Below are 24,273 nucleotides of genomic sequence, written 5' to 3'. Positions count from 1 at the left end.
AACTGTATCATATGCATGTACGTTCAAGTTGGTCATAGGAGGACTGTAAGCACCAATGTGACACAGCCATGGGAAAAGCTAACGTTTTCCACAATAAAGTGCTTGTGACATTGTGCAAGATACCAGTTGCTCTACAGAGTTCAGGACCCCCATGCTCAGGGAAGATTGATTCACACTGGAACAGATGCAAAAAAAAATGCAAGAGAGATGGCCAGGAAGATAGAAGCATTCTCTCCGACAGAGAAGTGAAAGCATGTAGCATGTTGAACACAGGAAAAAACTTTTGGGAGGGTTATAGAGCTGCCTTGTATGTACTTAAGACAGGATTGATCAGAAACATAGATACCGTGCACCAGAGTTTTTCTTTGGTCTTTATTTTCGTACACTTGGAGAACGTATCTACCTGTGCCACATCTAAGTGACGCTTTGGGAGCATTAATAAAGACTGAAGCCATCATATGCTGAAAATACACTGTCTTTTCAGAATTAATGGCATATGTGAAGTGAAAGTTTAAGCAACTAAAATTGTATCAAAACTATCTCAAGAGAAAGGGGGCTTTCAGAATCACCAGTGAAAAACCCTTAGCCTGCAACACTGATGATGACTTTTCAAAAGTGGTGTGGAACTTCAGTTGTGGTATTAAGTTTTCCTCTAAAGTCCTATACCTCATGTTGAGATACTGCAAAGTGTAAAAGATTTATTATTTGTTCTCTGTGCTCCTGGATACAGAAACCCATGCCATTTTATCCCTTTTAAATCACACACCAAAAAAAAAAAAAGTCATAATAGTAAAGCAACAAGAAGTAATACACTGCACTTTTGGTACCTTTTAATGCAATTCAACGTATGGTGAATAACCTTCATAAATAGTTAGGTATTATTAGCCCCGTTATATGGACAGGAGAAGGGAGGCAAGCATGGGTATGAGGATTGTGCAAGGTCACACAGCAAATAAATGTGGATAAATTACCACTACTGAAACTGATATGCCTCTGGGTAAAATTCAGCAGCTGTCTGACCATGAGTGAAAACATTAAAGCAGATGAGATGAGAACCTCATGCAATCAAAACTCCCTGTGATTTTCATAAGGTAAACAGATGGGCTGTGATGGGCGAGACCTGAATTTCTCCAGGGGTTGCGTTCAAGAAAAATCAAACTGAATAAACTGGAATAAATTCATATGCTCATTAGTCTTCATATGGATAATCTCAAAAACGGCATCAGTAATTACTGTTTCACCTTTTGCATTCATCACATTAAGAATTACCAAAGCAGCCACCAGAGTGCACCAGATACATTTTAGAGCAACTTGCAGGAAAAGCGAGGAAGGTGTGAAGTTTCCCCCCCTCTTCTTTTCTTCTTTTCTTTTTGCTGAGGTTTGGAACAAGCCAGCTATTCAAATTTGTGTGTGGAGGGCAGTGAGGGAGAAGGCCAGCACTTGCAGAAAGCCATGAGGGGTTTGTTTCTCATACCCACTGTTGTGTCCTTGCGGTTGCTTCCGTGTCAGTTCTGTGTTGCTTACAAAATTCTCCCTCATACTGAACTGTCTTCTGATAGTATTGGACGTATTTTTTCCATAAAGAATGCTATGGAAAAATTGAATGTGGAATGCACGTTAGTTTGAAGGATCAGACCATCACAAATATTCATGATGTGCAGGCTAGCAAGGATGTTATCAGCTTTCTGTATGCAAATTTACTTTCTGTGTAAAAGTACATGTGTGACTTCATCCCCATTTTGATATTCGGGGGTAGCTAAGTTGGTCTAAAACACCTCCTACATACTAGTACATTTCAAAGTATTGAATACTCCACATTTTAGATGCCATATGTTGCACATTGTAACTGAACATTGTCTTCTGTATGTTCACAGGCAACATAAAAACATTAAAGATGTAGCTTATCTGATAGGCGTGGACAGCTGCATGTGACCTACTCATCTAGTTTATCATTCTAGCCTGTTGAAGGAAACAGACAGTTATAGAGCATGATTCATCTTCATGTCCTAAAGTGGATGGATGACATAGGTCAGATGATTTTACCCACTAAAAGTGAATTTCTTTCACGGACTTTCAGTGGAGCCTAAAATCACTTGCATGGATATAGACATCAAGTGTTAAGCAGCAGAAATCGTACCCTGCATGTGTAATATTCATTGCTGTACTACAGGAAATATACATTTCGTATATACAATGGGAAAGAATATCTTTCCTATATATAATATTCTTTCCTGTATTGCTGCTCGCGTTGCTCATTAACAGCTGCAGAGCACTGTTTAAGTGTGCGGTTCTTTGTGTAGTGAAGTGCACCACCACGTCGGGTATGGAGCTTAGCAAGCGTTAGACTTCATCTTACAATATATGAACAACTTTCTGCTTCATGCCTTTTCTGGCTGTTAGCTGGAATCCTGGAAACATAATTTGGACAATGGAAATGCTGCCACTTTATTAGAATGTGAATTAGGTGAGTGAGCTGACTGAGGCATTTTCTTCTCAGTTGAAAATCTCTTTGAACAAATTTTACAGTAGGTAATGCTAGGGAAAGGATGAAACTCTCCTGCACTAGGTCATTACAAATGTATTTTACAAGTCCTGAGTTACAGTTGTCCATTCACTGCAGCTCTGCATTTGTTGTCTGAACACTACGGTATTGCTTCTAAGGGGATCTCTGGAGCTCAGCAGGAATAAATCCGTGCTGGGCCGTTGAAGTCAGTCTGTGAATTGGAACTTCTAAGCTTATCTGTTATAATTTCTTCAAACCAGTGCTTCTCGGTAAAAGCAGTAAAAAGCAGTACTCAGTAAAATTCAGTAGACTGCATTTTTACCTGCTGATAATTGCTGCATCATCAGGAACATGGAATGTGAAAAATCAGCCAGCACCTGGAAATAAAAATAAAAATAAAAATAAAAATAAAAATAAATCTGTGTAGTTTTGGACGTTTTTATTTGAAAAAAAAAATTAAAAAAGGAAAAAAAAGTCACTTTGCAGTGAAGAGTGAAAAGCAGATGTTGAACAAATATATATTAAGTCCTTTTAAAACAGTGATGAAGGATGGTGCTGATGAGGCATTTTCTTTTTAGCAATTGGTTTGTGAAGAAAATACTAAGCATGAGAGTCCTGCACTGCTTGGCCCCAGTGACTGATTATATTAAGTGTAAAGGTACTGCATGACATCTTAATCTAAATATTTTGAACTCTTTGAAGGAGTCTTGGGTTCAGCAGTAAGACAGCCTGATTTGTAATCTCCTTTCTCAATTATATCTCTTTCTACCACATAAAGCTATATGCCTCAAATGTTGCCTTCTTATCTAGCTGATAACAAACAACCTTGCTTTTCAAATAAGTATGCCTGTACCTTGTTAAGAAGAAGAATACTAACGGCAAACTTGATAATTACTGAGTATAAGTTGGTTTAGGCAGAGGACAGACCAGTGGAAGAGTGGTGATATTCTTGTCAGTTTACATCAATAATGCATCTGTAGATCTAGATTATCTAGCTGCCTCCAGAATAATTTCAGCAAAGAAAACTAAACTGTGCTGGAGTTATGCTGTCATAACAGGACAGTTTGATCCTATCAAGCTGTCAACCAGAGTAAAGAAAAAAGCGTGCCTGGAGTTAGGCTCTTAAATCCACAGGAGCTGTTGCATGCTCAGCACATTTGAAGCATGTCATACTAAAGACAGATTTAAAGAAGGGAATCGCTATCTGTTATTTCTGAGTTATCAGAGTTATCAGTTATTTAGTCTGATTACTGAGTTATCAGTAATTTAGTCTCTATTCTCACTTATTGATAGAACTTCTTTCTTTCTAGGTCCTTTTCCAACCCTCCTTGTGATACACTTACAAAAGTGTGCTTATTCTCCAGTTGATGACTATAAACTCAGTCTGGGTTTTGCCATTCTTTATCTGCCTCCACTACTCCCCTGTGGACTTGGCAGCATGCAACCCTTCTCCCCATTTTCCATTTGTAGTAATTTCTTTTTTTTTTTTACCAGTTCCTTCTGATGCCATGCTGGCTACATTGTGCTTCTTCATTCTTTTTACAGCAGAAGTGTGGTGTATCCTAATTATAATGTGTTTTAAGATGCTTATCAAAGGATAAATACTTTAGATTTTTAATCTTATGGCACCTAATATACATTCTTTTGGGCATAGGGTTTTGGCAAGCACTCATTAAACTCAGAATGCTTTAAAGATTTTTACTTTTTTTTTTTTTTTTAAATCTATTCTTTAAAGGAAGTTTTACAACTGACTAGAGTATTTGGTATGCAAACAGCTAGCTGAATATTTTAGAAACTGCCAAGTCCTAAGGCAATTTCATTTCATTTACATTTTTAGTTTTCTTGTTTTAGTTTAAAAGGAAAAGGTTGGGTCCTTAACAAAATAATTTTGTATTCTGCATAGGCCGTTCAACAATTAGCCACACATGCATTTAAAGACAGAGCCAAAGGCAACAGTAAATAGGTGTAGTGGCATATATTAATAGGGTGCTTTCTCGTCTCATGCTGATGTGCTTCTAACGTGAGCAGTGAAAAGAGATGGGTCTTGCTTGTGTCTGCGTGTGAGAAATCAGGCCCCAGTTTTTGCCTTTCTGACACAGCCTGAGAGATGTACTGAGTGCTGTACCTGTATACTGAGAGTACAAGGAAATCTTTTCACAACTCTTAAGTTTTACAGTGTTTTCATATCCTTGTTTTTTGGCAAGTTACACAGGAAACTTGACCCAGCACACTGCTTTTGGTGAATACTGCTACTTCAGCTGTTCGCAGCTGGACCACTGAGACACTGCTGAAGTAGCAAGCACAGAGGCTGCGCTCTTGCTTTTACGCTTTGGAAACCAAGGACCTCTGGGGAGGTCGGGCAGCGTGCACAGCCTTTGGTGTGTGCAGTAGATCTGCCCTGAGAAAACTGGATAAAAAGAAAAATTTCCACTTATTTCATAGATCTCTTCTACTTTATTGCAATGGATATGTGAAAAGCTTATCAGTACTACTCCCTGTTTTTCATAATTTTTTGTTTAAATTTGAAAATTTTGATGAAGAATTGTCAATTTGTGTGCAAAAACATTTTAGTCAAAACACCTTGGCCAGCTGCCTACAGATAAAACATCGTACAGAAGTCCTGGGAGAGTCAGGCATTGTTAAAACTCACCCCTACCCTCAATTCTTTGTATGCACCTAAAACCAAGGCAAAGCTGACCTTCAGTGGTGGAAGAAGTGAAAAGGCCCCTCTGTCTGTTGAACTCTGCAGCACTTTCCTGTGCTTGTCATGCTGAGAGTCTTCCCAACATTTCATGGGGATGTTACCCTTTTCAGAGAAATAAAGGACAGCCCCTTCGGTGTCCCATAAAAGGCCACCCTTTTAAGAAGAAACCTGGATAAAGTTATCTGCTTAAGTCAATGACAAAATTTGGTTATGTCTGGGTATCACCCACGAACAAAATCAACAGCTCCAGGTGTGTGGAGGGCCGTGAAGGACACACCAGTCCCGCTCAGACACGACGGGAAGTTTTTCCTGTTGGATTCTCTGCTGGGAGCGATTTTTCAGTGACTGCAGGTCAAAATTACCGCCCTGCAGATGGTATAAATACATGAAGATCGGGCCCTCGAGGGTCCTAAGCGCTCCTGAGCACCTCACGTAGCCCCGCGCTGAATTTTTCAGACACCTAACTGCAAGCAGGGCAGCTGCACAAGGGAGAAGGAAACGCGATAGTTACGCCAGCACTGAAGCCAGTCCATTTCCTAATGGCAAAAAAAAGCGATTCGGACGCGGGGCTAGGGGACAGCGGGAGAGGGAGCCCGGCTGCCTGGTGTCCTGCCCTGACCCCGCCGCGCACCGCCATTTTGGTAACCATGGCGTGCGATGAAAACACCGGCGGTGGCGGTGGCGGTGGCGGTGGCGGTGGTGGCGGAGGAGGGGCCCGGCGGCGGCCGGCCGCAGGAGGCGCTGCCGTGGGCGGCCCTGCCCCGCTGTGCCGAGTCCTGCCGAGCCGCCCCGCTCCGCCGAGGCGCCGGCAGAGGGGATGGCAGCATGAGCTGGCTGCCGGGCTCCCGCGGCGTGGTGCTCACCGCCTACCACCCCAGCGGCGGCGGCGGCGCCCCCGGCGGGTGAGCGGCGGCGGCGGCCCCGCGGGGAGCGCCTGCGGGGACTCGTGGGGCGGCCGGGGAAGCGCCTTCGGGGCCGGTTGCGGGCGGTCGGGCTGCGGGCACCGGGCGGGAGGCGGCGGGGAGCGGCCCCGGGGGAGCCGTGCCCCGGCAGCCCCGCGGGATCCGGCCGTGGGGGGCTCCAGCCGGCTCTCGGCGCGGCTCGGTGCTCGGTGGTGGTGGTGGTGGTGGTGGTGGTGGGTGTTTGTTGTTGTAACGGGGTGCGCTGAAGGAAGTGCAGGTGAGGCCGAGGGAAACTTGCTGAAGGTTTTGACAGCTCGAAAGGGGGTGGAGGGGAGCAGGGCGGCTGCACCGCGTGCCCCGCAGGCTATGTGTAACGCGGGCTGTGTGCCCTGGCAGTAAGCAGAGACTGCTGAGAGGGAAGGAGTTTTGTCTTCGCTCTGTCTGGCCTGGCCTTGCTGGAAGTGCCCACAAAGGTCCCTTTGATAAACATGGGACTTTTACTAACGCGGGGAAGCTGGCTGAAACCGGGACGGTATCGGCACTGGCACGTGACTTACACGCGTGCCCAAGTAGAGCGTGTCAGACCAAATTGATTATAATCTCATTAGAAAAAGATAGAAGGAAGTGCTGGATGTCACCCTGGACAAAAGATAACCGATGCACCTTGGTATGTCATGCCAAGAGTTCACGGCAAAGGCAAGAACTGAACTGAACAATGCGCTTACGGAGTGCTTGAACAGCACAGCCGCGGCCCTGTTTTTGTTGAGGTGCTCCCTTCCTTGTAACTATGTGTGTGTATAGGGAATAAAGGTGAGAAGTGGTCTCTTTTCTTAATTACAGCATTAGAAATGTGTACGTTAGAGCTGGGTAGGACAGGGGGTTCCCACATTTAGTTTGCCTGAGCTCTGCCACTGGCAGCATTACAGCTTCAAAGACCGTGCATGTTTGCCATTTAGCTCTCAGCTAAGATCCAGAAGGCTGCCTCTCTCTTTCCATGTCACAGCTTTCAGTATCACTACGTACCCCTCTGCTGCCTCGAAAACTCTGTAATTTTCAATGGGAATCAGAGCACTAGGAAGCTGCTGTAATACAGTGCCAGCTGTTTGTATTGTAATGAAGCAACCCTTTTGGAAAGGGTAATGGTCAACTACGTTGATTTGTTTTTTTCTTTTTTTCGAGGACATTCAAAACAATGAACATTGGAGACTGCATTGTTTTTTGACTGTTGGAGAAGCATGGCACTGGTGCATCCTGGAAAAAGCAATGCATTGGCCGTGCTCCAGATAAAGTGGCAGCTAGGAAACTATGTCCCTAACCATTTGTTTTTCTTCAGGCATACAAGAAGTCCTGCTTCATAGGACTGCAGAATTGTACTGATCTAATGGATTATTGAGCTACTTTACCATTCTCTTCTGGCCCTTTAAAGGCACAATGAGCCTGTGAAATACTTCCTGTAAAAAAGTCTTACCCTGCTATTGGTTCATCAGGCTAAAATCTAGAACAGCTTCAATGTGATTACTTCCAAGTTTGACAATTTAGCAATGTTGTCTTGTCAGTGACAAAGTTTAAATCAGCATCAGAGTCGTCTTTGCCATAGAATTTATTTTACAGCTTATATTAAAGTAATAGCTAAAGGAATATCTTCTTATATTTTAGATACTGATTATGGGTGACTTCTGTGGTATACCTAAGTATTTATCTAAGAACTACCTTAGAGAAATCACAACAGCAGTTTACTCAGTCAAGTTTAATTTTAATAGCTCTCCCCTCCATACTGCTTGTTTTCTGCTTGCTTTTCACTTCTCAGCTTTAACCCACTAGATTCACTGTTGCTTTATTGGCTGTCTTGCTGCCTGCGTTTTTGTGTTATCTCCCTTTTTTATGATGTCCATGCACGGGCATTTTTCTTGTTTTTCCCATGGAACTGCTTGATGTTAAATGGACTGTGGAAAATAAGAGTGAATCAAGTAACTTGCCCACGACTCTGTTTCAGCAGCCACTTTGGCCCCTTATAAGCATGTAAGGTTCATGCACGAGAGAAATGTGAAATTGACATACCTAAGCGTAGACATCCAGTGCCGCTTGGGTTTCTTGCTGGGGATTTTACCCCATCTTCTGTAGCAGAAAGAGCTGCAGGTCCTGTGTCATATTTGCCAGCCACACACAGGCATTTCAGGTAACAACAGACTTTTCATAGGGCTCTTTTTGCTTACCCTTAGACAACAGTCTCATCCAGACAGGCCTCTGCAGAACTGTTCCTGTTCAAGAATGAATGTGTGTGTGAATGTGCGTATGTATATATGCAGCTAAAAATATCTTTTAAGTGATTATAAGGCGAAGGCCAGGTCTGGAGTATCAAATAGGTGGGGAATAGGATATAAAAAAATTGCAGATAGCTAGATGGATGCAAAACTAACTGCATGCGTGTGTGTGAGGAAAACAAAATTCTGCTGCAGAGCATTTTCAAGAGCTGAGCTTAAAATGCAAACTGAGTGACAGATAAATGATTCTAAATGTGATGGCCACTGCAAGTTGACTTTGCTTTTGTCTCCCTTACCTTTGCCTTATCTCAGAGGCTGCCTTTCTGTATTGTCTCCCTGGCTGCACCAAATTGTCATGTGAGTCACAGTCTCCCTGTATGTCTCCAATGAGTCACCGTGCTTTCTCATCAGCAGCCAGCACGTGCACTTTTGCTGCCACTTCATTGCACTTCTTAAGCTTATTGCAGAAGACCAGTTTGAGTTTTGAAGCTTTGCAAGCTAGTGCCTTCTTAATATCACATGCTCCCAAAGGTCCTGTGAATCTTCATGTTGCTAGCGACTTCTTAAGAAGGACTCCAGCATCTCATAAAGACTAGAACATGGCTCTTTTTCCTCACAGGTCATGTACCTATGCACACCCTCACTTATTTGCTGTATTTAAATCTTGCATTTGGTTTGCCAGCAGTGGCTTGCAAAGTGAGAACTACAAGCCTGGTTTCCCTTAGATGGAACTAAAACCCAGACCAGTTCTGGAGAGAGTGCTGTAACCCTTGGCTGCTGGAAAACAGAAGATTCCACCTCCTCAGGTCTCTGCCAAATGATGCCTGCAAGCAAGCACCCATGGTGCTGGAGATTCACTGTCCTATTAACTGCTGAACCCACGTGAATCTGGGAGATGTCAGCTGAAGATTGGAAGTGTGTGGCAGTGGAGGAGAAGGTCACAGTTAGTTTTTGTTGTGGAGCAGAGCCCATTATTGTGGATTACTGCGCAAGTGTGCATAAAAGAAAATATTTTTTGTCTTCATAAATACGGGTTTTATTAACTTAGTGGTTGTAGTATCTGTGTTGACTGTTGGGATGGGTGACAAGTGAGGGGCATAAAATACTTAGTGTTTTCTACAGGCAGCTTTGGTCTAAATCACTCACAGTTTGATCGCCTTTCATTGTTCAAGTATTTGCTCAGTTTAATCTGAAGATTTAACAGTTTGCATCTCAAGCCAAGAAGAAATCTAGTAGTGAATATGAATTCATGCCTTCTTTGAAGGCCAGTTTCTGTTCTCATTCCTTCAGAGAGAAAAGCTCTCATTCCTCTCCCTCTCTTTTCCCACCAGTGACTCACTCTTGGAATTGAAATCCAGTGAAATCCAGTCTGAAGGACTAAAGCACTGTGAGAGATGCATGTAATGCTCAGTGTGTGAGCAACAAACTCACAAGCTGATTATAACAATGGGCTTGTGGTGGCAGAGCCTTTTGCAATTTCTTTTGCAAGCTGTTAGTACAGCACAGATTTGGGGTTTTCTATATCATCACAGCATTTGTTGTTCCTACTGCCTGTAACCTGTCTGCCGTGATGCCAGTACGGATTCCCCAGCACAGTACCTGCCATGTGGTGCTTCCTTTTATGCAAGGCAAAGATCTATCACGCTTCATCTCACTTTACAAAATCATTGCAATGTTTTTATCTAAGTTTACAGGCTCTATGTGAGTACAAATACCTTAGAAAAATCCTTTCCTGCCTTGAATTTGCCTGATAATTTGAACAGCATTTGTTGTCCCGTGCCTACCGACATACTCAAATAGAGCTGATAGACAACAGTGCTCTAAGTTGCTTTGTCTAAAACCGCTTTTGTGTCTTTTGTGCTTTATGCATGTATAAATATGTAGCGTACTGCAGACCCTTAATGTGTTGCTTAGTTACCAGTGTATTAATCCCGCTAACTTGATCTACAGACAGCAAGATGTGGTAGCCCACCATTTCCTGCTTCCCTGCGTCCAGATTCCTGTCTCCCTCGAGTTACCCCTTCCCCAGTTTGCACCTAATTTCTTCTTTGAATTTATTTGGCTTCTGCCTTTGGTTCTTGCTATGTCCTTCCAGTAGAGTAAAAAGCCCTTCAGCTGCCTGTTAATTCGTCATCAAGCTGCTTCTCATTTTTATTTTTGTAGACTAAATAAGTAATTATTTTTGAGTATCTTTGTTTCTTCGGTCTAAAAACATTTTTTTGGGTGAATGTTTTGTTTAATTTCTTCAATTTTTAGCATCCTTCTTTACATGCGTCCCGCTATTTTGCCTTCCCAGCCTGAATTATAGGGAGCAATTCAGTGTCAGTCTCATGAGTGTCACCCACACAGGTAAAATCACTTCTATGATGCTAATTAGCACCTCATCCAGTTGCAGGCATGGTTGTTTTTCTAAGCATCCTGTTGGAACTCACCTCAAGTTTCATGTCCTCTGTGCATTTTTCAAGCCCTTCTTTTTCAGGGCAGTCCTCATTATGCAGACATGGTCGCTTGGTCCTGCACTTAGATATCCATTTAACGTCTGTCAGTGTTATAAAACAGTATTATTGTGATAAGCTCAATTCACTAACTGACCTGGATCATTCTATGTCATGGATTTAGATTGGATTTAATGCCCTTTGCTATCTGTGAAAACAGTCTGTTCAGTTCCACTCTCGGTCAGGCCCTTAGATAGTTATCAAATGAGAATAACTGTGCTGAATCGGTGGAGCTGTGTAGCAGAACAGAGGAGAATCGGGGCTCGCCGTATACTGGCTTTCTTTTTTATTTTAATAAGATACAGAGAATGAGATGACATACCGATAAGGAATGTGAAGCATAAAAGCCTTTTGAACATTTTAATTAACAGCTTTCTTGAGTGTGTACAAATCTAGATCATACAGTGCATAACACAAGATATTACTGGATGTGCTGTTATAAGCATGTAGTCTTTATGTAAAGTTAGAAAGCAGCTGAACTTCTGATGAGCAAAGTGCCAGAGGAGCCTTGTAAATCTGAACTTCAACCTTAGCTCTAAATGTGGCATCAAATGAATATTTCTTATTTGCATCTCTTCTTTTTCTTTGAAGAGCAGAATTGTTGAATTTGATTTTGAATAGGACTAATGGCTTTTCCCATCTGCTGTTATTGGCTCTCTATTGAAAAGATTGAAACTGTTATTGCCAGTAATTTACTCATTTCATAGCTGCCACCAGAGAGGTTGGAGCTGAAAGTGGTAAGGTTTTAAAAGGCTGTTCATACGGGCTTCAGAGACGTCTGCAATGCGAGTACCCAGCTCTATAGTTATGCTTTTTTACTAGACTTACTGAATGTGTGCCTTCATTTTTTTTCTTTTGTGAATCAGAATGCTACAACTGAACTGAGGCTGTAATTACAGTAACTGATACAGAGAAGTTCCCGCTGTGAGTGGCATTGCAGATTCCTGTTATGTATGGGTCACTGACTGTCACTCCAAACTCAGTAAATGAACTTGGCCAGGGGAAGAAAAATTCCACACTAGTAAGTTTTGAGCATTTCCAGTGTGACAGTGAGCTGTTTTGTGAGGGCTGCTTGTTTTTCGGTGAACCTGTCTCTGCCTTGGAATCCTGATGTCAAAATAATTGTGTGCAGGCAGGGAATTTAAATATTTCTAGCCAAACAAGTAAGAAAAATTAGGGTTTTTGTTTTTAAAGTGTTTGTGCGTGTAAAAAAATTATTTGATTTATTTTATAAAGTACACCGTCTTCTGGGATATGTTTTTGGTGACAACCCAACCAGTGTAATGGGTTGAGCACACGAGCAAGTTACCCTTCTGCCCTCCTGAGAAAGCTGAAGCTATGCACTTACTCTTTGGTTATTGTTTTGTGCCAACTGTCTTGTATTTCAACAGAGTAAAAGTGAGCACAGCAAAGGTTAGATACCTACTGATACTGTCCCGCGAGGATCACCTGTTCCTTATTCACCCTTGTCATGTCAGGCTGTTCCCTGCCCCTCCTGCTACAACATCCCACTCCCGTTAGCCTTGAAATGCTTTCAGGAGAGTTTTGGAGACTTTACCCGTATTCTTCCAACAACACCATTTCTTCCTAAGGAGGCTTCTTAGACCAAAAGGCAACAAATACATAAAAATGTATTGGAATATTTACTTTGCGTTGCCTGTGTTATTGTTGGAAGAGTAAAGCGGTTTGGGGTGAAGTATTTGAGGAGGAACAAAAGTGAATGTTTTTAGCATACTTAGAAATATGACTGAAGGTATCTCACACGTGAGAAAGCAACAAGGTAAGAGTAATGCTGTCTTCAGCACGTAAATAAATATCTCATCATGCATACTCAGCGCCAAACTGCAGCAGAACAGTTGGTGTGTTTTGCTTGACTTAGCATCAATACAAATCCTCAATTTACCACTCCTCAGACTACCTCTTCTTCCTGTTCACCAGTCCCTAAATCACCCAGACAGCTTTCACTCGGACTTAGGGAAGTCAGATGTTTTAACTTTACTTCCTGTTTGAAAACCAGGAGAATACTTAAGAGGATGTGTGAGAATTGTTTTGTCAACATTTAGTGATATGGCACTTAGTAAATTGTTTGGTTTTTTATTATTTTTAATCAGTTGATTATTTTTAGCTGATTGCTGTGTAATCATCAGAACAATAGTTGGCTGGACTCAAGGCTACTGTCGAAATGTTCCCTCTATGAGAAATTCTTTGCTTTTAGTAAAATACAACATCAAGGTCCAGGAGTATACTATATCAAGAGATACCAGGGAGATTTGTGACTAGTTTGAGAGAGTGCAAAGCTAGATTGTAACTGGACAAACAGATCGGGAAGTTCTTGTGTGTTTGTATCACCCAAGGAGTGATATAGCAACTGCGGTTGTAGCCATGGTCATGAGCCTGTCATCCCAGATACAAAGGAAGGAACTTGGTGCAGTAAGCGAAAGCCTCAGCTGCTGAACAGCAAGGAAGTACTGGTGAATACTCATCTACAAAGCCAGTACTCAGTTAGCAGTCACAGTGAGAGACCAGAGCTATGGTTACCGTGGGCCAGTGGAAAATGCTTTCTCTGTTGGCAGTTGCTAAGAGGATTACAGGTCTAATGACATCCATAGTGTAGCTTCTGGAGCCTCACCTTGTGATTTCCTTTGCCACAGCCAGGTAAGGGAACACTAGTAACAGCATTGCTTTTGTAGGAAAAGTCATTCCCATCGTTCCTGTTTGCAGAGGGTGGCTGTGTTCTGCTAAGCTGTCATCTTCTGAGAAGCCTATGTGCCAGTAGTCTTGAGGAATATCTTCTTGTTCTGTTGAAAGGGTTATATCTCAGGAGGGAGATACTACGCTATTTACTGAAACTTCTTATTTTCATCTCAGAAGCCTCAGAGGGTTCAAACCAGCAGAAGTTTTGATGTGCAGTGACAGTGGTGCAGGTTGTGGCCAATTAGGCTGGGATGACCTGAAAAGAGTGGGGACATCACTGAAAATGGAGTTTCCTTCCACCTTTCACCTACATTTTTTTTTTTTTTTTTTTTTTTTTGCCCTGGCATTGACATTTCTGGTCTGATCGAACTAGGCTGAGCTGGATCAAGAAAAAAAATATCCATCTGAAAGCAGTGTTTTTCACAAGAGTTGTTTTCAGACAGATTGGTTTCTTAACCTGATTCAGCAAGTGACTGCATCAGTGACAGCGCTGACACAAGGGAAGTTATAGAAACCCCCAGAAAAGGAAGGATTTGACAGAACCCTCTGGCAGCAGCCTACATCTGTGTCAGCTTAATGTGATCATTACGGGGCTGTGATTTGACAAGAGAACTCATTTTTATGAGTCCTAGTACTGGCTATGGCCATATCTTGTAAGAGGTTGATGGGATATAATTTAAATCTATTGGTTCAGATTTATTAAAAAGATAATTTGGTGGCTTAGCTTTATACTGGCAGGTTTTTAGTCAGTTCAGGTACATTTTGTCCTTTAGCAGCCACTCTAAAGCTGGTGTAAACTTAACCTCTGGCTAATTTTGCCCTGACTCATGCCATTCGGTGATTCAGTAGTGTGCATGTCCTCTGCCTGCAAAAGGCACGTTGCAGCACGAGGAGAGATCCTTGGGATCCAGTGGTGTTCCCTAGTGGGGAATACTGTGGAGCACCCACGCCCTTACTGTGGAGCTGCAGAGCGCTTGCCTTCCCCTCATCACGTACTAATTGCATAGTGCGGTGTGCTTCCCAAAAAAGAAACAAAAGCCCAGCTTTGATTCTCACACGCCGTAATGAGGTAAATTAAATCGCAACTTCTGAATTACAGTTGGTTGTTAGTTGATAAGCTTGTGAAAGCTTGCTGATTGATGCCTTGTTTAAACACACCTTTCTTTGCTCTGAACTTTGCACCAGTAAGATCGCTTTAGTTTCATAGTGCACACAGTAAGTACATCGAAGCAGTATCGTAAATAAGAATAATCAGAATTACTTATAGGCTTTCCTATAAGAAACACAACCCAACTTTTCATCACTGTAATATTTTCTAGTTTAAGGGTAAAAGAGACTAAGGCTTTAAATAATAAGACATTATTACAAATGTCAGTAAAAATATTATGTACTAATTAAAATGTTCAAGCATCTGTCCAGTGACCCAAATTCTTCCTGCCTTCTTCTTTTGGAGAAGGATATTCGCACTGTGGTACTTGTTCTTCTTTGAGGTTCAAGCTTAGAAAAATACATATTTGTGTGAATTTCTTACGATGGGTAGTGCATACAAGCACAAAATAAACCATGATATTTTTTCTCTGTGTGTAAGTAGAAGCTGCTCATGAAAGTTTATGGGAAACTTTATGAGCTTCATGCTGTGAAAGCTGGTATTTGGCACTTTGTACTTCAGATCAGAAAACAGCTTATGAAGACATATGGTAGTAAAATGTGTGCAATGCTGTCACAGTCTTTTGGTTTTGGGGCCTTTCTTGGCCCCAAAATCGCTTTTGAAGTGATTGTTAAAGTTTAGTCATCTTCTCTTAAGGAGTGTGAGGGACACGTTCTCTTAGACATTTTCAGTCACTGTTCGTTTGCAGAATTATTTGACGCAGATTTCACTAAACACAGACCTCAATATAGGCTGTTACAATTTCTGTTAAGTTTCAATTTAAATGTATGTATATATTTAACCTCTGAAAGGCACAACTTCAGTTTCTGTTATATACTTTCGAAGAAGCTGCTAAGATACATTGTTAATTAGCAGGTGAGAGTTAGCAGCTAGCAGTTAGTCTGAAAAATGCAGCTGGAGCCAGACTGTGGGTCAGCACATCTGCACAGGGCCATGCCAGTGAGAAACAGAGCAGGGGACAGTGTGGGATGAGACAACAAAGACTAACTCAGCATAAGCAACTTTATGTGACAGTCTTTTCAAACCTTTCAAATGGTGTATTATAATCTAAGCCTGTACCTAGAGTTTCACAGGAGCCTGGAGCCCAGCTCTTGGCTGCCTTTCAGCATGGGGGTGTTCCGTGTCCTATGAACGCCAGGCCCCCAGGAGTGGGCAGATCATCAGGATGTGCTGGGGGCACGTGGCCATCACAATGTGCCCAGACCTTAGCTGAGCACCAGCGTGAGCCTGCCCAGTTGATAGGTATGTTGCCTCCATCCCCAAAGACGCATAGCTGTTTGTATTCATGTGGTTTGAGCCTAAACTGGGAGACCTTTCATTCAGCCCAGGTTGGTCTTTTGTTTTTCTGTTTCTTTTTTTCCCCTGTGTGTGGTGTGATATTGACACAGGTGCACAGCCTCTGATTCTGGACAAAAGACTGGTGCCTTTTGTACCATGCTTTCTTATGTTACTCTCTTGGAGCTTTTTGAACCCTATTTCTTTCTCACCCTCTGAGTATTCTCACATAGGTATTTTCCAATAAACTTGTAATTCGACTTTGATCCAATAAAGTTTCAACTGCTTAGAGGATATTTCTCCAAGTAGCTTATATTGCACAAATCACTAGTAGGAGTACTGTTCTTATTAAACAGAAGAATCAAGGTTGCATCTGAATATGCTAATATGTTTTGTTCAAAACAGTGGACAGCTGCTTAAAAGCTATTAAAACTGAAAAAGTTTTCTGGTGTCCACTAGATACCCCATAATATTGTCAGATCTTTGGGGAAAAAAAGGCAAAAAAAAAAAAAAAAAAGCCACAAACCAAACCTGTTCATAAGAATATTTGGGAAGCTGGAAGTCTAGAAATGAGAAGTAACTGGGCAGTTTTTCATTTTACACACCGTTGGTCCAATTATAAAGCCTATTCACCTATCACTTTCATCCAAAGCTTCCTAGGTGAGTTATTCAAGTTATTCCATTGTACAACCACACTGTGGGCATGAGAAACTAATATCTGTTTATATTTGAAGTTGAAGTTATCTTACTTTTATAGGACCCTGGGATAGCTGAACATGTTTCTTATCCTTCATTTTATTTCCTAGAAGCATTCTCCATTTTTGAATTCAAAGAAACATTTATGCTGATACGTTCTTTGTAACTGAATTATTTTCCATTTGTTTTTAGGAATTTGTACTCACCAGTAGTTTAAGTTATATTAAGATTCTTCTGAAGACTGATGAAATTTATCTGAGTCAAAATATTAGTATGAAGTAAGATTTTTTGACATAAGGTAGAAAAACAAAACTGTTAGTGAAGCATACTCTAAAAGCTTCAGATGCTTTTCAAAGTAGGAGCAACACTTCTGCAGCTTATAGTAGTCAATGAGGAAACTGTAATCCTTTAAAGCTTCTATTTTTATCTTCAACTATTGTGTTTTGATTCTGTGGCTTGTTCTGAGCTAGCTGGAGACAATCCTTTGTCCCATTTCAAGCTGCTGCTGTCACCAGAAGCCATTGGTAGTACTTTAAACAAGGAAATAACTTGCAATAATGCATGTAATGTGTAAAGTATTTTTACCATACACAACACGTTTATGTAATTGCTGGAGCACATCTGCATCTGTGTACAATCACAGGTGGTAGTAGTCGAGAGTACATAACATTGCTTTTGTTCTTCCGTACACACTGCATATACATACGGCAAAACAAAATAGGAGTTTATAGCAGCACGGGCAAATGGATTGTGCCTTAATTGAGGCTTAGTGTGCTTTATGTGAAGCACTGTATTTCTGTTAGCAACAGAGGTCTTCTCCAAGCTTCCCGTTCTGTAGCAAGCTGAACCATCTTCCTGCTGCAGGCATTGCCTTAGAAATACCTGAGTGTTACTTGGATGCAAAGTGATCATTCTGTTTTCCTCCCTGTGTTGATGGTGGCTTTTCACGTCCTCCCTGTATCTGTGGTGGCTTCTCACAGTGCGTGTGCATGGGACTTTCATGAGAGATAATGAACAATGTAAGGAGTGGGCTGCAGCAGCATGAATAAACGGGGAGAAATCCACCAGTGAATCAAAAGATCTTTTCAGTGAAGGGACAGCTGAGCTATAAAGAAGGTTTAAAAAACTCTGCAGACAGAATTCGGTCAATAGCATTTTTAAAATTAAGTCACTTTTAAATGAAGTTCCATACCATTTAAGATGATATGGAATCCATCCGGCCCTTGTATAGCCTTTTCAGCACTAGAAAAGGATCTCCTCAGCTTCTGCATTTCGTGGTGGGACCCCTGAGCTTCTGGGGTACAATTGGCTATTCTTCTGTGACTGTGAAAGCATAAAGCAGGGATTCTTCAGCTGGTATTTAGAATTCAATATGAAGATACCATTTCACCAGAGGCATGCTATTGAGTGTGGTCTTTGGCCTCAGTGAACCCCCAACGGCCATGCAAGTGGTGAAAATGCTTTGTCTGCATCTGCACAGCAGGTCCCCAAGTGCCTCTAGCAAGCACCTTTCAGCCTTCATTGCGTACTGAGTGAGGTGCTGTAAGGCCCTGCTTGCTGCTGTCCTTCAACAGCTGCGTGGTGGATTTTACCTACCAGCATGTGGTTGCCAGCTGCAGCTTGTGTGGGAGAAGGGGCTGGTGCCTCCTCTGAAGGAGGGGACAGGCAGATACATACGTGCACTGGTGTGGCCAGTGTCTGTCCCAGAAATTAGGTTACATTGCTTGGTGCTGAACCAGTCCAGGGGAGTTTCTCTCAGGCATATTCAGGACATGGCTGGATTGCTGAAGGAAGAAATTGGCACTGCCTCTGCCAAATTTGATGAAGCAGGCCCATTGCTAGCAACTCCCAGAGAGTCTTTTCGTCCTCTGGATCAAGAGTAAGATGTTCATTTATTGGTGTGAAAGCTGCCTGGTGGCTGGCCTCATTAGCTCTGGGAGGTACAGAACATGTGTCTCAGGCCTTCCTCCCAAAGTTTATTGTATCTCTCATCAACAGTTGTCCACCAGGGTGGTCTGTCAGTCAGTAGCTTGGCAACTTTACCTCATGAAGTCCACTGCTGTCTGAGCTCCGTGTGCTGCCCAGTCTGCATCCAGTTGCCATCTCAGTCTGCATCTCAGGTTGCCATCTGAGAAGGGTGGGAGAGTACTGCTGCACTGAGGGGCCATGGAACAACCAGTTGTCCTAAGCTTCTGAAAGGGCATCTACATCCATCTAGTGTCCTAAGGAGGAGGCCTGTGACCCTTACAACGGAAGAAGGTGTTACTTTGTCTTCTTTCCTTTACCAAGGATCCCTCATGCCCCACGTTTTCCTTTCTCAGAAGCACTTGCTCTGCATGGTTGTCACCAAGTTGGTGTTGCAGGGTAAGTGGGACTCTGCCTGGTCATCATCTGTCTGAGTGGGCTCCACATAATACTGAGGAAATTATTAAAGTTAAGGAGATACGACCAAAATGTCTTGCATGTTCCTTCTGCAGGATATACCAAGGTCTTCCTGCCCAAGTTTCTCTGGCTTCATAGCTTGGAACAAAGCCACGGTGGCTGGCATATCCAACTGTGGCAGACTCGCATGTGGGTAACTGCTAGACAGATGTGACTGTCCAGAAAAACTAATGACGAGGGCCAGACTAAGTCCTTTGTGCAGCTAGGAAATGCAAGTGTTCTGCTGTGTCAACCTGAATGAGTAATACAAAGGAAAAAGCAGTGGCATTGGATTTTGTGTGAGAGGTGGCTTAGCTGCTCAAAGGGTCACAGCATTGCCTTGGATGTCTGTTGGTGAACTCCAGCAGAAGAAAGCCTAGCTGCCGATGGAGGTGCTGTGCTGAGGTCATGCTGATGCTCTTACTGTGGATGTGGACCTGTCACTATTTCTGAATAAAGAAATATTCTCTGCTGTGGCTGGGGAGGGTGGTGACTTGCACTGAGCAGGTGGCATGCTTGAGTTTTGCACCTAGCTGACTCTGCTAAATATTGTCATACAGTCCTCTGCCAGACCTGGTGGCTGGACCTCTCCCATGTTGTCTCTCCTAGTAAACAATGATACCCTTCTATCTCCCCTGAATAACCCTGGGTGCGTGACAGGCTGGCTGCCTTCCTGTTGTGCTGTCTTTGACGAGCTCTGCCTATGAGTATGGAGGGATCTGGCACATTGCAGGGTCTGGCATGTGATTTTTCAAGATGTGGATTTGTGGCACTCCAAGAAGGGTGCTCAGAAGGTGGTGTTTGAGTCTTGGAAGTTACTGTAAAGGGCGGGGTGGCCTGGAGGTGTTGCCCTTGGGCATATCTGCCCTGGGACAATCCAAGGTTGCTCTGGTGTGAAGACAGTGCGAACAGAGAAGGAATTGCAGCTGAAGAGCATTACCTGGGGCACTCTGTGGAAGAGACAGCTTCAGTGTATTACCTCATTTAAGACAATATTGTATATACTTGTTAAAAAAAAAAAAAAGGTCATTTATTTTTAGAGGGCATTGTACAAATCATTCTAACTGGTTTACTTCTGAATGAGATTTATAGCTCCCTTGCCGTTGCTCTGTTGACTTACACTGTAGGTTTTAAACCCCTTTGATGCTAACAAGTATATGCTTCCATTTTTGTGTTAACCTATTGGTACTTGTACAGTCTTTGTAAGTATATAATAAGACTTTGCCCATGTGCCTTATTTTGCTGAGGGAAGTGTTCTTTATCTTTTGAGACACAGTTGGGTACTTATATATTTCTTGTATCCAAGTATTTCCTGTATCCAAAAAAAACAAGATTGCAAGAATGCATTTTCCATGAAAACAAACAAACAAACAAAAACAACCATTAAGAATGTTTTTAATTTAGTATGCCTTGTAGGAAGGTGCTGAACTGTGTCACCTTGTCTGAACTCGAAGGATGTACTTGTCACCCAGCTCAGGCTCTGAGATGTTTGCTTCTTTCACTGCCTCCCCAGTGCTGTTGGGATGAGCTGGTTCCACTGTGATGCGGGGTGCACCCCTAGTGCTTAGGGAACATCAGGGAGCACTTCAGAGCCAGAATGCCACCGGCATCCTTCCCGACATGGCAAGGTGGTGTGAGGGGTGGGGACAGGACAGAGCTGTCGGGCAGTGCAGGTTTGGAGCCAGGACCGGACTTGCAGGGTGCCCTGCAGCTTCTGCTCAGTGTTGCCTCAGATCAGGGATTCCCTGTCTAGAAATGTCACTGCTCTGTGCACCCAGATCAAGTCCACTCAGGCTAGCTGTCTTTCGTCCTTTCCCTTTCCTCTGAATTGCAAGCTTGGGCCACTGTCAAAATATGATGCTTTCAAATTAATTAGAATGGAATTTTCAAGTGACTTAATATTGCACACAGCATTTTTTTTTTCTACGCACATGTGATTTGGTATAAAAACATCTGGTATTTATTTGTAGATGTGTCTGGTAACGTGAAGTACAGATGTCTAGCGTTGGGAGCTTGGTCCTCTAATGAAAAATTATGGAATGTAGTACTTGAGTACATAACATTTTCTTGTTCTTTTGTACACACCGTATGTACATATGGCAAAAGAAAATGGGAGTTTATAGAAACACTGGCATACAGATTGCACCTAATTTGAGTTCTATTACTCAAACAGTAAAAGCACTGTATTTCATTTTCCCTGATTATTATGGGGGTTGATAATCATAGCTTCCTAGTGTTACAAATAAGTGTTATTTTTACCCTGTTTACACAAAGGAGTATGTCTAAAGTTGAAGTCAGGGATTTAACCTCTAGCTACATGGGGACAGTTAAAAGAGTACAACATCACTTTTCACTTGCATTTTTTTCTGGCAGTTGTCCCTGCACTCAAGTGTTTTGTTTGGGCATCTAGGGGAAGAGTTACGGCTAATATTAGTGATGCAATCATTTTGAAAGGACTGATTGATACTTTGTTACAGCATTGCTTTATATAACTAATTGCCATCATCCAAAATAGAACGGTAATCACGGAGAATGTTATCAGCGGAAAAACCACATATATGTACCACATACATGGTGACTTTGAGAGTGTTATCTTTCATGTTTGTAAGATGCTGGTAAAGAAAGTGTTGGTTACGAAGGAAAACAAACAATTTTCCTAAATAACTTCTATTAAGAATTGTCTTTTATTTATAAAGCTAAAAAAATAGTTTTTTTTTAAACTTAATAGCAGTAGTTAATACTAAAATCCCAGAATTCTTGCAGTCCTTGGCTGCAAGTGATGAATGTAGTTTAAACTGAAGTTGATAAGAGCTCTTTTGTTCTTTAGTCTCTATAATTCTTAAAATATTTTCTCCTTATTTTACAAAGTAGCATATTTTTTTCAGCTGCTGAGCCAACAGCCTTTGCATGCTGTAACTATCAGCCTTCTCCTTCTGACCAGTTTTGAACATTCCCTCTTGCCTTCTGATGACGTCTTCCACGAGTGTGTTAAGTTTTGATGAACTTGCTGCCCATGTACCCACATGGAAGAGTCTGCTTGTTCCAAAAAAAAAAAAAAAAAAATCAGATTTAAGAGTAAGACAAAATGTAATGCTTTTAGAGGAAACAGGAAAAACAAGGGTTATATGTGTAAAATTCTGGATCAACTAATAACAGAATACATATGGGATTGTTTTGTAGGGTTTGTTTTTCATTTTGAGTAGTTGGTCCTATTAAATAATTGGCTATTTACTCTGCATGTTTTCTGTTTACTTTTTCTTAATTTCCAGCATTTGTTTCTTCTCTGTTTTTGCCCCTATCGTTTATTTTCTATCGCGTTCTCTTTGCCTGTCCCCTCTCATGGAACAAAACAAAGCCTCTTTTCAGACCTTGCTGTTGAAAGTTCGGTCATTGTATTCAAATCCTAATGCCCAGACCTTGTTAACAGAAAGCACAGTTGTGAAGGCTGTGGCAGTCATTAAGCGGCTGGTGACATCCTAGTGAGGGAGACCCAAACTATGAGAAAACATTAATTACTCTGGGTAATTACTCCCCATTGCTCCTCACGAACTTGACATCAGAAAACCTGTTGTTCCTTCTTCGGTGTCACCTCCATTCTGGATTAGAGGACATTTCCACTGCGCATGGAAAGTTTTTTCTGAGCTGTGGGAGTGAAACAACTGAGCAGCCGGAGCTCTGAAATTACAGACCAGGCTTTTGTGACATGGCTCCTGCTAGTTTCCAAACCTGCACATGAAAACATTTGCATATTCAAATTGGTAGCTGTACATCTGTATACTTAAGTGAAGGGATGGATTTTTTTTTTTCATACAAGACCATTAAAGCTGTGCTGAGAGCTTGGTTGGAAAAATATGCATTTTTATGCTTTTTCTGCCAATATTTGGAAAACAGAGATGGTAGCAAAGGGGGGAGGGAAGGACAGAATCGGTGCTTCTGAGAAGCTTTCTGCTTCCCTATTTGTCTACTGACATTTAGAGGCTACCAGCAATATGAGGGGGGGAAATGCATTAATGTATTTTTTTTTTCTTTAGTGGGGTTCCTGTTGGGTCATAGGACACCATGCCTTTGGAAGTGCTCATTAGTGCATGTGACAGAGAGGGCTGCCCACAACTGAGCTGCTACATCCCTGGAGCAGGTATTCCCTGGGAATCTGCTTAGAAAAAGGCATTTGGTAGGAAAGGAGAAGTTGCAAAGGTTCTGGAGAGTCCTGGCTTTTTAGCAGTTACCTTCTAACACAAAATGTAAAAATTGTGTGTGTGTGCTTTTCTCAGCCTCTTCTGCTGAGTGGGTGTTTCTGCTGTGTGGTGGGTCTTTGGGAAGGGGCCGTGTGAAGGACACAGCTGGATCAGGGCAATCTGCGTTGCCCTCTGCCTTTGCTGTGGCACTTTCTGTGTGGCACCCAGTAGAGTTGTTCCTTTCACAAAGCACATTTGCCTCATGTGCAGCGACGTACCTACACAGCTTTTTTGTGTGTTCGCTCCTCCAAGAGCAGGTGAAACCACAGTGACCACTTTTGAAGCTGATGTCCTTTGGCCTAGGAGGCTGGGTTGCAAACGCCTTCTTCCTGATCCTTGAACCTGACCTAGCCCACACTGCGTGTCCTTGGTGGTGCCCTTGAGGCCTCTCTCTCCCCTGTCCTCTTGCCTTTACGGGTGCTTCTTGGCCTCGCTGGCACTGGGCTTGTTTCTGGACAGACCCGTATCTCACCTCATCAGTGGTTATTTCTGCAGGCAGTCTCTTCCAGCTTTTGTACACTTACCCGCTTTGTCTTAGCGGGTCCTTGCTGGTGGCTTGTTTGGGTAATGAGAACAGTTTCCTTATGAAATGTCTGGAGACTCCTGCATGGATTTTCTCGCCTGCTGTTTGGGAACGCTCATGCAAATCCGTTTACAGTTTATACTGAATGTAAGGATTATGTTGTAATAAATTGACTGGGAATGTGTGCCAACTTCCTTCAAGCATAAACAAAACGACTGAATTGTGCTGTAGGCCTTATATTAGTAACTAACAGGGTTATAGGTCTAATTAATAGGTCTTTTAACATGGTAAGAGCTAATGCTTTTAGAGAGCTAATTGCTTTTAAAGGCACAAAAGTGCCTCCAATATCATTTCATGGCTGTAGCTGTTCTTAAGTAGATGGCCCTGGAATTTGCC

General features: G+C 42.3%; 1 protein-coding gene and 1 long non-coding RNA gene across 3 annotated transcripts in view; one reads left to right on the top strand and one right to left on the bottom strand.

The window, feature by feature from the left end:
• Nucleotides 1-644: 644 nt before the first annotated feature.
• LOC118244015 (uncharacterized) lies at nucleotides 645-4,049 on the bottom strand. The gene is made up of 3 exons (XR_004777424.2): nucleotides 3,995-4,049; nucleotides 2,826-2,880; nucleotides 645-1,588 (listed from the first exon to the last, which is right to left on the bottom strand). It is a non-coding gene; the product is annotated as an uncharacterized LOC118244015 (long non-coding RNA).
• A 1,890-nt stretch (nucleotides 4,050-5,939) lies between these two features.
• ARHGAP18 (Rho GTPase activating protein 18) overlaps nucleotides 5,940-24,273 on the top strand; it is a 65,523-nt gene continuing 47,189 nt past the window's right edge. Inside the window, exon 1 of one of the 2 annotated variants that reach the window (XM_035538987.2) lies at nucleotides 5,940-6,109. In XM_035538987.2, coding sequence (XP_035394880.1) covers nucleotides 6,033-6,109 — 77 coding nt within the window. In that variant the 5' untranslated portion in view covers nucleotides 5,940-6,032. The remainder of the gene's footprint in view (nucleotides 6,110-24,273) is intronic. The other variant, XM_050710033.1, reaches the window with a different exon arrangement.

Source organism: Cygnus atratus, chromosome 3, assembly GCF_013377495.2.
Source record: "Cygnus atratus isolate AKBS03 ecotype Queensland, Australia chromosome 3, CAtr_DNAZoo_HiC_assembly, whole genome shotgun sequence".
Lineage (NCBI taxonomy): Eukaryota > Metazoa > Chordata > Aves > Anseriformes > Anatidae > Cygnus > Cygnus atratus.
This window is presented reverse-complemented; position numbering and strand designations above follow the sequence as displayed.